This window comes from Chiroxiphia lanceolata, chromosome 21, assembly GCF_009829145.1.
Source record: "Chiroxiphia lanceolata isolate bChiLan1 chromosome 21, bChiLan1.pri, whole genome shotgun sequence".
In the NCBI taxonomy this organism is placed as follows: Eukaryota; Metazoa; Chordata; class Aves; order Passeriformes; family Pipridae; genus Chiroxiphia; species Chiroxiphia lanceolata.
In genome coordinates this window covers 6,321,464-6,332,422 of record NC_045657.1, presented here as the reverse complement: position 1 = coordinate 6,332,422, position 10,959 = coordinate 6,321,464, and the positions used below count along the sequence as shown (strand labels likewise).

The 10,959-nt window shown below is 53.8% G+C and overlaps 2 protein-coding genes across 2 annotated transcripts; both read left to right on the top strand.

The window, feature by feature from the left end:
- Positions 1 to 1,219: 1,219 nt before the first annotated feature.
- Positions 1,220 to 3,589, top strand: LOC116796998 (alpha-1-acid glycoprotein 2-like). Its single transcript, XM_032708056.1, has 6 exons — positions 1,220 to 1,379; positions 2,031 to 2,173; positions 2,386 to 2,453; positions 2,732 to 2,836; positions 3,073 to 3,173; positions 3,370 to 3,589. Exons 1-6 carry the CDS (start codon positions 1,269 to 1,271, stop codon positions 3,430 to 3,432), a joined length of 591 nt encoding a protein of 196 aa, XP_032563947.1. The 5' UTR covers positions 1,220 to 1,268; the 3' UTR covers positions 3,433 to 3,589.
- Positions 3,590 to 4,408: 819 nt separating this feature from the next.
- On the top strand, positions 4,409 to 9,475 carry LOC116796997 (alpha-1-acid glycoprotein-like). The gene is made up of 6 exons (XM_032708055.1): positions 4,409 to 4,734; positions 5,256 to 5,398; positions 5,988 to 6,061; positions 6,863 to 6,973; positions 7,741 to 7,844; positions 9,322 to 9,475. Exons 1-6 carry the CDS (start codon positions 4,636 to 4,638, stop codon positions 9,436 to 9,438), a joined length of 648 nt encoding a protein of 215 aa, XP_032563946.1. The 5' UTR covers positions 4,409 to 4,635; the 3' UTR covers positions 9,439 to 9,475.
- The last annotated feature ends 1,484 nt before the right edge of the window (positions 9,476 to 10,959 follow it).

Sequence of the window (10,959 nt, the reverse complement as noted above, 5' to 3'; positions counted from 1 at the left end):
CAAACTGTAAGGGAAACAAAAACTGTAAGGGAAAGAAAGAAACAAAAACTCTAAGGGAAAGAAAGAAACAAAAACTCTAAGGGAAAGAAAGAAACAAAAACTCTAAGGGAAAGAAAGAAACAAAAACTCTAAGGGAAAGAAAGAAACAAAAACTCTAAGGGAAAGAAACAAAAACTCTAAGGGAAAGAAACAAAAACTCTAAGGGAAAGAAACAAAAACTCTAAGGGAAATTGTGAGGCCAGAGAGAAAGGGGGAAGAAAAAAAAAAGGAAAAGGGGGAAAAAAAGGCAACATGAAAGGGCAAAAAGAGGGACGAAAAGAGGGTGAAGAAGGGAAAAACCCAGTTATGCTGCACCACAGATGCTGCCTTGGTTGGTCCCGGTTGCGACAGGAGCAGCGGGAAGGGGCTGAGCTGTGTTTGCTCACCCACTGCTCTGCCCTTTCCCAGCAGTGCTGGGACACCCCAGGGCACGATGAGGTGCTGGGTGATGGCACCAGGTCAGCTTTGGCACTAAAACCCATCTGGGTTGGGGCTGTCCCTCACACGAGCTGCCAGTCCTCAACCGCGCTGCGATCAGGGCTAAAGCAAACACATCTGATAAATCATTCACCACACTTAAATACAAAGTTGACATTAGAGGAGCTCTAAGGCACTGTTAAATGAGGAGATTCTGCATTTGAAGAAGTTGTAATTTATGTAGTTCGTTAAAAGCCTGAGCCCACTGCACTGGTGGGTCTCCTGCCTCGTACCCAAGGCCCCATTCCCCACGGAATCCCCCCCAGCATCTGCCCCCCAAGAGCACATGTGAACCCCTGTGCCAGCCCCGTGCCCTGGCAGGGAGCAAGGCCAGTGTGAACTGAAGCCTGGGGGTCAACAACCACCACCCATCCACCTCTGCAGAGGTTTATTTGCCCTCTGGAGGGAAGCCACACCCAGGTCCCCTCAGTGCCCTTAAGGCCTCCAAACACACCTGGAGCTGCCAAGTGCTCCACGCCCACAGAATTAGTTGCAGTTTCTGAGAAAAAAAAGGCTGCATTGGTGAAGCGTTATGTTGGTGGGCTTTTCTCATCTTTTTCTGTTGGAGAAATCCAAGATTTTGCAAGCTGACTTTCCTCCACCTGCTATTGCTTCATGCTTGAGCAAACAGCCCAGCAGCGGAACAGGCACGTTGGTGCTGGGAATGTCCAGCGTTGCTGGCAGCTGTATATAAGGGACAGAGCTGATCAACAGCCTGGCAGAGCAGGAGCATCCTCCCAGCTGGCCAGAAGATGCTGGCCACAATCACCCTCCTCCTGGGGCTGCCCCTGGCCCTCGCCATCGAGCCCCCCAGCTGCGCCCCACTCGTCCCGATCACCTTCGACAACACCACCATCCCCAGGGTAAGCCCTGCCCTCTCCTTTCCTGCCAGCATTCCTAGCCCTTACAGGTCCAGGAAGAGGTTATAGACTCATCAGCTCTATGCTTATCTGGCTGGCTATCCATGCTGCTTTTCTTAAAAAAAAAATCCAGACAGCTGTACCGGGGCACAGGGAAGGGGTGAAGCCTTGCAGCTCTGCACCCATAATCTCATGAGCAGGCACTTTTGGAGGCTCCTGCTTCCATCTCCTCGTGCCAGCCAGGCTGGGCACCACCATCCCAGTGGCTTGTCACTCTGTTTTAAGTTCTTCAAGTGGTGGTGACTCAGGTCACCAGTCTCCATCCGCAAACCCTTCACTGCATAAACAGTATTTAGTCCCTTGGGAGCGTTTAATGGGAGGAAAGCAATGAGAACTGGGCACCGAGCAGGAGGGACACCACCACAGAAAGAACTAGCCATCCTGGGAGCTGCAGCAGCACTTTGGCAGAGAGGGGACAAAACTCAGGGGATAAAACCCCTCACCCAGACTGGATCCTGCCCCAGGGTGGTCACCTACCAGGGGTCCTCGTGGCAGTGGGATGGCAGGACACAGCATCTGCTTTCACTCACGTGGTGCCTGTGGATGAACCTAGCGTGGCTGCTCCAACCTTCCCCACTTCCCTCCCCTCTGCAGCTCCTGGGACAATGGTTCTACATCATCGGTGCCACCAGGTACCCCCCTTACCTGCCAGAGTTAAGAGCAGCGAAATTCTCGGCTTTTTCCTTCTCCCCTGGCAGCCGTGAGAACGAGCTCAACATCACCGAATTCATAAGACTGTAAGGACAGACATTCACCCCCTCACCAAGCTCCCCCAACCCCAGGGGCATTTCTACCTGCTGGTGCCATCCTCTGGGCTGAGGCACCCTTGCAAATTTGGGACTGGAGAGCAGCTATGCCACCTTTATTTAAGCTCTGCAGTCCCACTCAAATTCCAAGTCCCTCAGGCTTGACAGGGACGTTTGCTCCATCTGACCTCTCTGCCCCACAGGAATGAGACGTGTGAGGTGAGGAACAGCAAGGTCCAGGTCTTGCAGGAGAACTCCACCCTGGTGCACGGTGAGGCCCAGTTAGAGCACAGGGAGGGGATGCACCTGGGACTCTCCTGCTTCTGCCCCCCAGAACTGGGCACCACAAGCCCTTTTACACCTAAAATTGCGTCTGGAGGTGGGGGGAAAAATTTCTTCCACCCCACACAATGGGTACAGCAGTGCTGTGGGACCAGGCTGGTCCCCACTGGGATGAGTCTCAAGGATAAAAGGGGATGAGAGCCCCTGCCAGCTCTGCCCAGGGTGAGCCCCAGCACGGGGTGATCCCACTCTCTCCATGCCTTCCAGTTGATGATAACCAGGTGGTTTCCATGGCCACACTGATCCAAAGCGACGAGGACCTGCTGATCCTGAACCACATCAACATCGACTCACCAAGTCTGAGCCTCTCAGGTGAGTGGATGCTGCCTGGATATGTGGGGCAAAGCCTTGTCCAGGGACAAATCAAGGGGCACAGGCACCCCCAACCCTCACAGGCAGGGCAAAAAGCCCCTTTTCCTCTGATACAGAAAGGGGAAAGATGGGGGCAGGCAGGCAGCAGGTTCCACATCTGCACTGTCAGGATCACCCAGGAGCAAAGCACCACCAGAACTCCCTTTTGTTCCCCCCCTTCTCCATTCCTCTGACAGCACGGACACACAATGTGAGCAAGGAGCACATGGAAGAGTTCAAAGCCCACCTGCACTGTCTGGGCCTCACCGAGGAGGACATGTACTACACTTCCATAAAGGTACCAACCCCTCCCCAGGGTGGGTGAGCCCCAGGCCAGCTTCTGCCTCCAGTTGGGATGGGGTTCTGGGTGAGGTGTAAGTGTTGTTCCCCACTGCAGCTTCCCCTCTGTGCATCTCCCCTCCTCCCTAAGCATCCAACCCAGCCATTCCTTGTGGTTTTGGGGCAGAGGGGCACTGACAGCCACTCTCCTGTAGGATGCCTGTCCCCCGCCTGGGGAGAAAACAGGTGAAGGTGACGCAGATCCACAGCTGGGGTAACCCCCATGGACCAGTTCAGCTGCTCCATCCTCATCCTCCTACAGCCAGGCTCAGTGCAGCCTCAGGAGCTCCTATCCAGGCTTTGTTTTTATCTCATGGATTAAACACCCAGTTTCACTGTTCTCATCTGGACCCAAAATAAACCCCTGTGTTACAATCACCAGCTGCTCCTGCTCCATCCTCTCTGGCACCATGTGCAGGACCCCCTCCTGCACACCCTGCCAATGGTGCCGCATCTCCAAACCTGTCAAGAGGTGTGAAAAGCCCCAGACAAAACCCAGACAGGGCCAGGCGTGGCAGCAGGCACAGAGATTCTCATCCCTCACGCCAGCTCTGTGGTGTCAGGGGATCCCAGCCTCAGGATGTTGGGATGTGAGCACCAACCCATCAGCCCCAACCCCATGGGAAGACACACAAACCAGCCAACCCCCTCGAATCTCCTCCACCACGACATTTTCAGCACCTGAACATCCCACCCTCAATTTTCAAGCCAAATCCCACAAGGCTGCATCTGCACCGGGACATTGCACAGAGGTTACAGTGGGGTGGGGTGACAAAAGGTGACATTGTGCCTTCCCTGAGTGTCTCCAAGCAGGGGAAAGGGGAGACAATGGGGAAAACCATCACCCAGGGTCGGACCAAGGGATTCAGGGAGGCTTTGCTACCAGAGGGGAAAAGGTAAACAGAAATAATGCCAGAGAAGGAGGTCCTGCCCTGACCGGCTGCACAGGGACAGCAGTGGGACAGGGAGGGGAAATCAGGGAGCTGCTACAGATCTGTCCAGCAGCATGGGGGTGAGCTCCTGGGACCCATCAGTCCTATTTTTATGGTTGGTTTTGGCAAGGACAGCAAAAACACTTTCCCTTCTCTCCAAAGCCGCCCTGGGCTTTGACTGAGATGGGGGGACCTGCACCGTACCTCATTACCAGAGCAAGGGGCAACTACAGCGGCCACTTGTGGGGGGAAAAATGGGCAAACTCAGGGCAGATTTAAGTTTTAAATGCAGCGACTGCATCAACCCCATCACCAACAGCCCACATCTATGATACCTCGGCTGCAGCCGGGGCCAGGGCGAGCGTCGGCGCCTAAAAGGTGCTGGTTGCATCACAGTGCGGGGCCGGCAGCCCCGGGCACATCCTGTCCCCTCCCAGCAGGGCTGCAAGAGCCGAGCGACCGTGTCCGTCTGTCCGGGGTTGGGGAGCCATGGCCGGGATCGCGGTCACCCTCGGGCTCACGGTGCTGCTGCCCACGGCCGCCTTCCCCTGCGGAGCCCTGAGCCCCGACAACGCCACGGCCACCAAGGTAGGAGAGACACGAGCCCCGGGGGGCTGCCCCGCTCCTACAAATAATTTGTGGGTGCTCTGCCAAGCCTCCCTGTCTGCTGGGAAAGGGGAAAACCCCACCTTGTCCCCTCCCGGCACATCTGCCAAGGTGCCCTGGGTGAAACACCTGCAACAAATGTGAAACATTTGCTTTCCAAAACACCCCCGAATCGCCCGGTTTTCTCGTGGCACCCTAGCAAGTCCCAGCAGCAACCTCCAAAAAAAGAGGGGTGGCTGGGTATTTTTTGGGCTGCCCTGACCCTGCTGCACCAGCCAGAGCACCCACAGCCGGCACCAGCACCTTTCCCGATCCCCACACGCAGCTTGTTTTTTTCCCCCGGTGCATTTGCAAAGGTTTCATCCGGTTGCTGCCAATGTAGTGCAAGGGAGAGAACTCTGCAGAGATACCAATTCTGCCACGGGGAGGGTGGGAATCTCCTCCCCACGGCTCTTCCCTGCAAACCCAGCAGCCCTCACCGCCCTGCCCCTCTCTCCCCACAGCTGCTGGGGACGTGGCTGTACGTGGCCGGGGCTGCCCAGTTCCCCCGGCACCTCCTGGAGATGCTGCTCATCGACCACGGGCACCTGCACGTGGAGCCCCTCACGGATGGGCGGGAGCTGCTCATCACCCAGCACGTGGCCGCGTAAGATGCTGCCCCCAAACCCGTCCCCTCCCACCTGCTGCAGCCCCACAGCCTTTCAGTACAAAATACGACCACAGTTTCTCCAAAAAGACTCTCTCCTGGCTGCCCTGTGCGTCCTCTCCCATCTCTTCTCTTTCTCACTCTCTTCAGTTAATTATTTATTTCAACAGTCCCCGGGTTTGGGTGAATTTTGCAGGGCACAGAGGTCTCACAGGCACCAAGCCCTGTGGGCAAGGAGAAGACCTCTGTGAAGGAGGAGAATTCTCCAGTGCCACAGCAACTGACTGTGCCAGGCACCAAAAGGTGTTTCCCTTGCCAGGTCAGACTTTCAGGGGGTGATTTTTTTCTGTGCCAACACAGGCAGCAATTTGTTGTTTCAGTTACTTCAGGGTGGAAAACATCTCACCACCAAAGAGTGGGGGCAAGGCAGAAAAAATGCACAGGAGAAATGCCCTAATTTTAACAGTGAGAGCAATTAACCCTGTGAAGGAGGGGCAGGTGCCTGGTGGGGGGTCAGGAGCAGGGCTGGGTCTTCACTGGTCCTTTCCAAGCCCATGGCATCACCCCCTGCCCCTCTCTCTCTCTCCAGGGGGGACCAATGTCTCACCAACAACCTCACCTACTTGGAAATCACCGCCGGTAACACCACACTGGTGAAGCATGGTGAGCACCCATTATCCCCCAGCCCTTGTTTTTCCATGGATTGAGACACACAAAGGGCCCATGTCCATGTTTTACATCATCTGATGCATTTTCTTCCTGGGTCACTCTTTGCCTGTTTGAAGCCTCGGTGGGCTCCAAACAACTCCCCACACCAGGACACCCAGGGGATCACACACACCCCTTCCAGCCACACTAAACCCCACAGAGCAATGCTGTTCCAGGAGCAAACCTGCTCCCACCCCCGCTGGAGAACACCATCTTGTTTGTGAAGTTATTTCACAATCCCTGGGGGAAAGGAGGGAACACTCATGGCAGTTTTCAGTGAGTTAATGGAGCTTCTCATTCTGAATTGCTTCCTCCTTGCAGAGGAAACAGGGGGAGCCATTCGGGGTGGGAATTGCAACCCCCTGGGTTACAGTTTGCACTGACCCAGCCACAGCAGCACTGCTGTGAGCAGGGGGCAGCTTCTCCACGTTTTTGCAGACCCCCAAGCTGCAAGGTCAGGCACTTGGGGTCAGGCACACCCTCATACCCCGAGCCTCAGCACGCCACACCATGCAGCACATTCCAAAAGCAGGACGGGAGCTGGGTGACTTTGGCTCCTTCACACCCCAGCCCCATATTTAAGGAACACAATTCAAATAAACCAAGAACCAAATAAGTCACCCCATGTCAGGACATTTGTCCTCACACACTGCTGAGGGATGGATTCCAGGGGCTACTGGCATTGCTCACACCTGGGCTGGGGCTTGTTGCTGCTGCAGCACCGAAAATCTGAATATTGTGGCTGTTCTCTCCAAGCCAAGACCCAGCAAACTGTGGGCACACTGATGAACCTCAGCTCTGAAGACCTTTTACTCATCCAGTACCAACTGCAGAGGGAAAGAACGTATTTGGGACTGTATCTCTACGGTATGCAAACTCCTTCCCAAAGTAACTTTGTCGCGGGACACCAAAACACACACATAAAATTATCAACTGAAACCACAACAACAGCTTGGTTCCACCAACAGTGAAACTCTTCTGAGACCTGCGCTCCAGGGGTCACAGGAGCATTTACAAAGCCCATTAAATCCCACATCTCTGGGCAGAACAGAAAGAACAAGTTAAAGACCAAACCCACTTAGGCCATAAATATTCAAAGAACAGGAAGCAAATACAATTCAGCATCGATATCATAGTAAAATCTCAATATTTTCAAGCCAACCATGATGTTTCAGTGCTTACCTCCCAGGGCAGAGCACGTGGCTTTGCAGTGCCAGCACAGGCAAAGCTGATCAGATCTACCCACAACCTCATAAAGCAGTTTTAGACCCTGATAAGGCTCCCCATTGCCCATCCAGGCTGCAGAGCAATTGATTAAGGGAATTTGAAGATACATGTAGAAAACTGCCTCCATACTCAGCCTTGGACCCTCCCAACACCCCAGGAATGTCAGACTATCCTGCCATCCCTTAAAGCAGACAGGACTGGAGTAGTTTGGGAGAGAAAAAAAAGCGATACCCAAGGCTGGTTTTGTTCAGGTGTGTTCACCATGGGCACGAGAGACCCCTGCAGAGACCACGTCCACAGCAAGCACTGGTGGGGAAAGGAGGCAGCAAGGGCAGGGACATCCTGAAGGGCCATCCTAAGACCAGTAGTCCATATTTAACTCCTGGCAAATGCTTCTCCTCTTCCAGCCCGGAACCTGAGTGTGAGCACAGCTGACCGTGAGGAATTCGAGCACCAAGCCAAGTGCCTGGGGCTGAGGGAAGAGGAGATCATTTATGCACCCTGGAAAACAGTACGTGGGTGTCCGTGGGTGGGCACGGGTCAGCAGAGCCAGCGCAGCCCCCACCCCAGGCTGTACCCCCAGCTGCCAAACTGGGGTCTTGGAGAGGCGTTTTCGAGGTGGTGGAAAGGATTTAGGGGACTAAATAACCACAGGCTCACTTAAGTGGAGGTTTAAAATAACATCCCCTTGCAGATAGGTGACTCCTGAAAGCAAATACCTGCACCCGAGCATCTCCAGGGAAACCTGGTAACTGCCTCCCACTGCTGGGAGAGAAATAGCTACAGCATGGGATCTTTGCCCTGAACTTCCTCATTTTGCCTCAAAACTCCTGATTTTTACCCCCCCCCCCCCCCCAACCCCCAGCAGAGACCAGCTGCCCCCAGGAGCTGCAGCAAGGGTCAGGAGGGGCCAGTGCACCAGGGATTTTTCCTTTAGGTTTTTCACCAAAACATTAACCAGACCCAGCCCTTGCCTCTGCCACCTTATTTAGGACATTTTATCCTGCAAATGACCCAGTCCCCAAGTCAGCTTGAAAAGTGAAGGCGAAAAACATCCTACCTTTTTCTGTTCCATCCTGCTGTTCCACCTCAGGAGGCTCTGAGCTTTCAGAGGTGCCCAAAACCCCACACCAGGCAGCCAGGCTGGATCCAACATTGTCCCCAACACCCATCCAGCCTCAAGATGCTTCTTTTAAAACTGTCCCCCACAGTTCAGGAGAACTGGGGACAGGGACAAAGGCAGGGAGTGAAACCCTCTTGCTGTGGCAGGGCCAGGTCTCCTTTCCCATTTAGGTAACAAGCAGCACCTGGGAGGAAGAGCCCAGCTCCTCCCCACTAACCACAGGCAGCTGTGCACTGGGGGTTGCAGAGGCATTTGGGTCACATTTAACTTTGGACAAGGTGAAGGAAGGTTAGAGAAAGGCAAAGTGAGTGCAGTAAGACAAAACTGGCTGTCCTTACAAGCTGTGGTGCAATTGGTGGTGTCAGAGAAGGGTTTTGTGCCCAGCCAAGGTAGGACACTGCATCGAAGGAGTAAAAAACTGATTAAACAAACAGAAAATATTTTGGGGACCTTTGTCATCAGGGTGAAGGAGATGGATGTGAACAGAGCATCAGAGCAGACTCATGTACCCCTCCACCAGCCCCAGGCACTAATAGACCTTAACTTATAGCAAATGCCTGGGTAGCACAAGCTTTTTACTTATTTCACCAAAAGTTTGAGTCCCCCTTTCCTTCAGCACTCACTTACTGAACCCCCAGTGTAGCACAGCTTTGCCCCAGAAACTTGGTTTCCTCTTTCCAGCACACACCTGGAAAATGTCACCAGCAGCACCTGGGCAGCGTCTGTGCCTGGATAAGCCCAGAGCTTCCTTAGCCCCTCTAAAAAGGGGGCTAAAAAGGGAAAGGAAAATACTTCTTTCTTCAGTAAATTCTCTCTTGCTGGTGCTTTGGCATTTTCACTTATCCTGTTATTGTTGTTTTGACAGGAGCTGTGTCAAACAAAAGAAATAGAAAAAGGCAGCACCCCCCACACGGAGCCCGTGGCTGAGGGCACAGCATCACCTCCTCCAGGTACCCCCTGGCCTGGGACTGTGGGGAACTGACCCCGCTTCGGGCAATAAATGTTTTCTTCAAATTCCATGCATTTTATTGCCAAGCTGTTGGAGAGCAGAGGGTTCTGAAGAGGTCAGAAGCGGGGCTTGCAAAAAGAAGTTGGGCATCCAGTTCACCTCGTGTGTCATTCAGCTGGAAGCTGGGAAGAGTCATCCTGGAGCTTCACGCCAAGCTTGGAAGAGAGCTCTGCCAGAAAGGCAGCACTGAAATGGAGCAGTAAGAGAGGCCAACCAGGAGAGGGCAATCACTAACTATGTTAAATAACATGCCAAGCCTTTGAGGAGCAAGTGGGATACACAGAAGCCTGGAAACCTCTACCGGTACAGCCTGAGTAAGAGGGTGCTTAACTAGAAGAAACCACCCAATTCCCTTGACAGCAGTTTGACTGCCAGGTAGCCCAGATGGGGCAGAGGTACCTGCCCAAACCCTTTGGATCTGGCAAGTGCTCCCCAATAATGTCCATCCACAGCGAGGTTTGCACACAATGACACTGACAAATTATCCTCCTGCCAGAGGGAGGGGGTGCTGGCCCAAGCCAGGCTGGATTTTTACTTTTCCAGAGAAAGGGTCGTGTTTTCTCATTTCCCAGTAAGCTCAGCACCGTGGAGGTGGGAAGGTACAAATGCCAAGGTTGAAATTGCTCTCTGTGCCTCTGGTACACCCCTGCACCTGTCAGGCACCTCACTCATCCCTTATCCCACCCCAGCCCCAAAGGGAGGACAGCACTGCCACTGCATTTGTGTAAGTGGGGGAGTTTAACAAGAGACTGCTGTTGCTGCGTGTCTGGAGAGTAGTTCAGTCTCTGCTCTAACCTAGTAATTAAGCACTGAAAATATCTCTCTTCCTTAAAAAGGAAGAAAATGAGCAAAGCTGGAGGGAAGGCAGCAGCAGGCTCCCACTCCTCCCACTGCAGCTCCAGGGTGCCCTGTCCCTGTCCAGCCTTTACTGGGCAGTGTTTCAGTGTCGAGCCTTTGGACAGATTCCTGTAGCAAAAATGAATTTTACAAGATCACAGAATCATTAAGGTTGGGAAAGACCTCCAAGATCAAGTCCAACCTGTGCCCCATCCCCACCCTGTCCCCCAGCCCAGAGCACTGAGTGCCACGTCCAGTCCTTCCTTGGACACCTCCAGGGATGGGGACTCCACCACCTCCCTGGGCAGCCCCTTCAATGCCTGACCAGCCCTTCTGTGAAGAAATTCCTCCTAATGTCCATCGTGAACCTCCCCTGGCACAGTCTGAGGCAGTTTCCTGTCACTTGTTACCTGGGAGAAGAGGCCAAACCCCACCTGGCTCCACCCTCCTGTCAGGGAGCTGTAGAGAGTGAGAAGGTGCCCCCTGAGACTCTTCTTCTCCATGCTAAGAAATAAATCCAGCTGATTCCCTCCTGGCCTCAGAGCACAGGTGTCCAACCAGCCCTTGCTTCAGACACCTTTTTATCACCTTGTGACATGAAACATAACCCCCCATCCCAGTCTGGGGTAGGAGAGGGCAGGGGTGCTGAGTGGATGC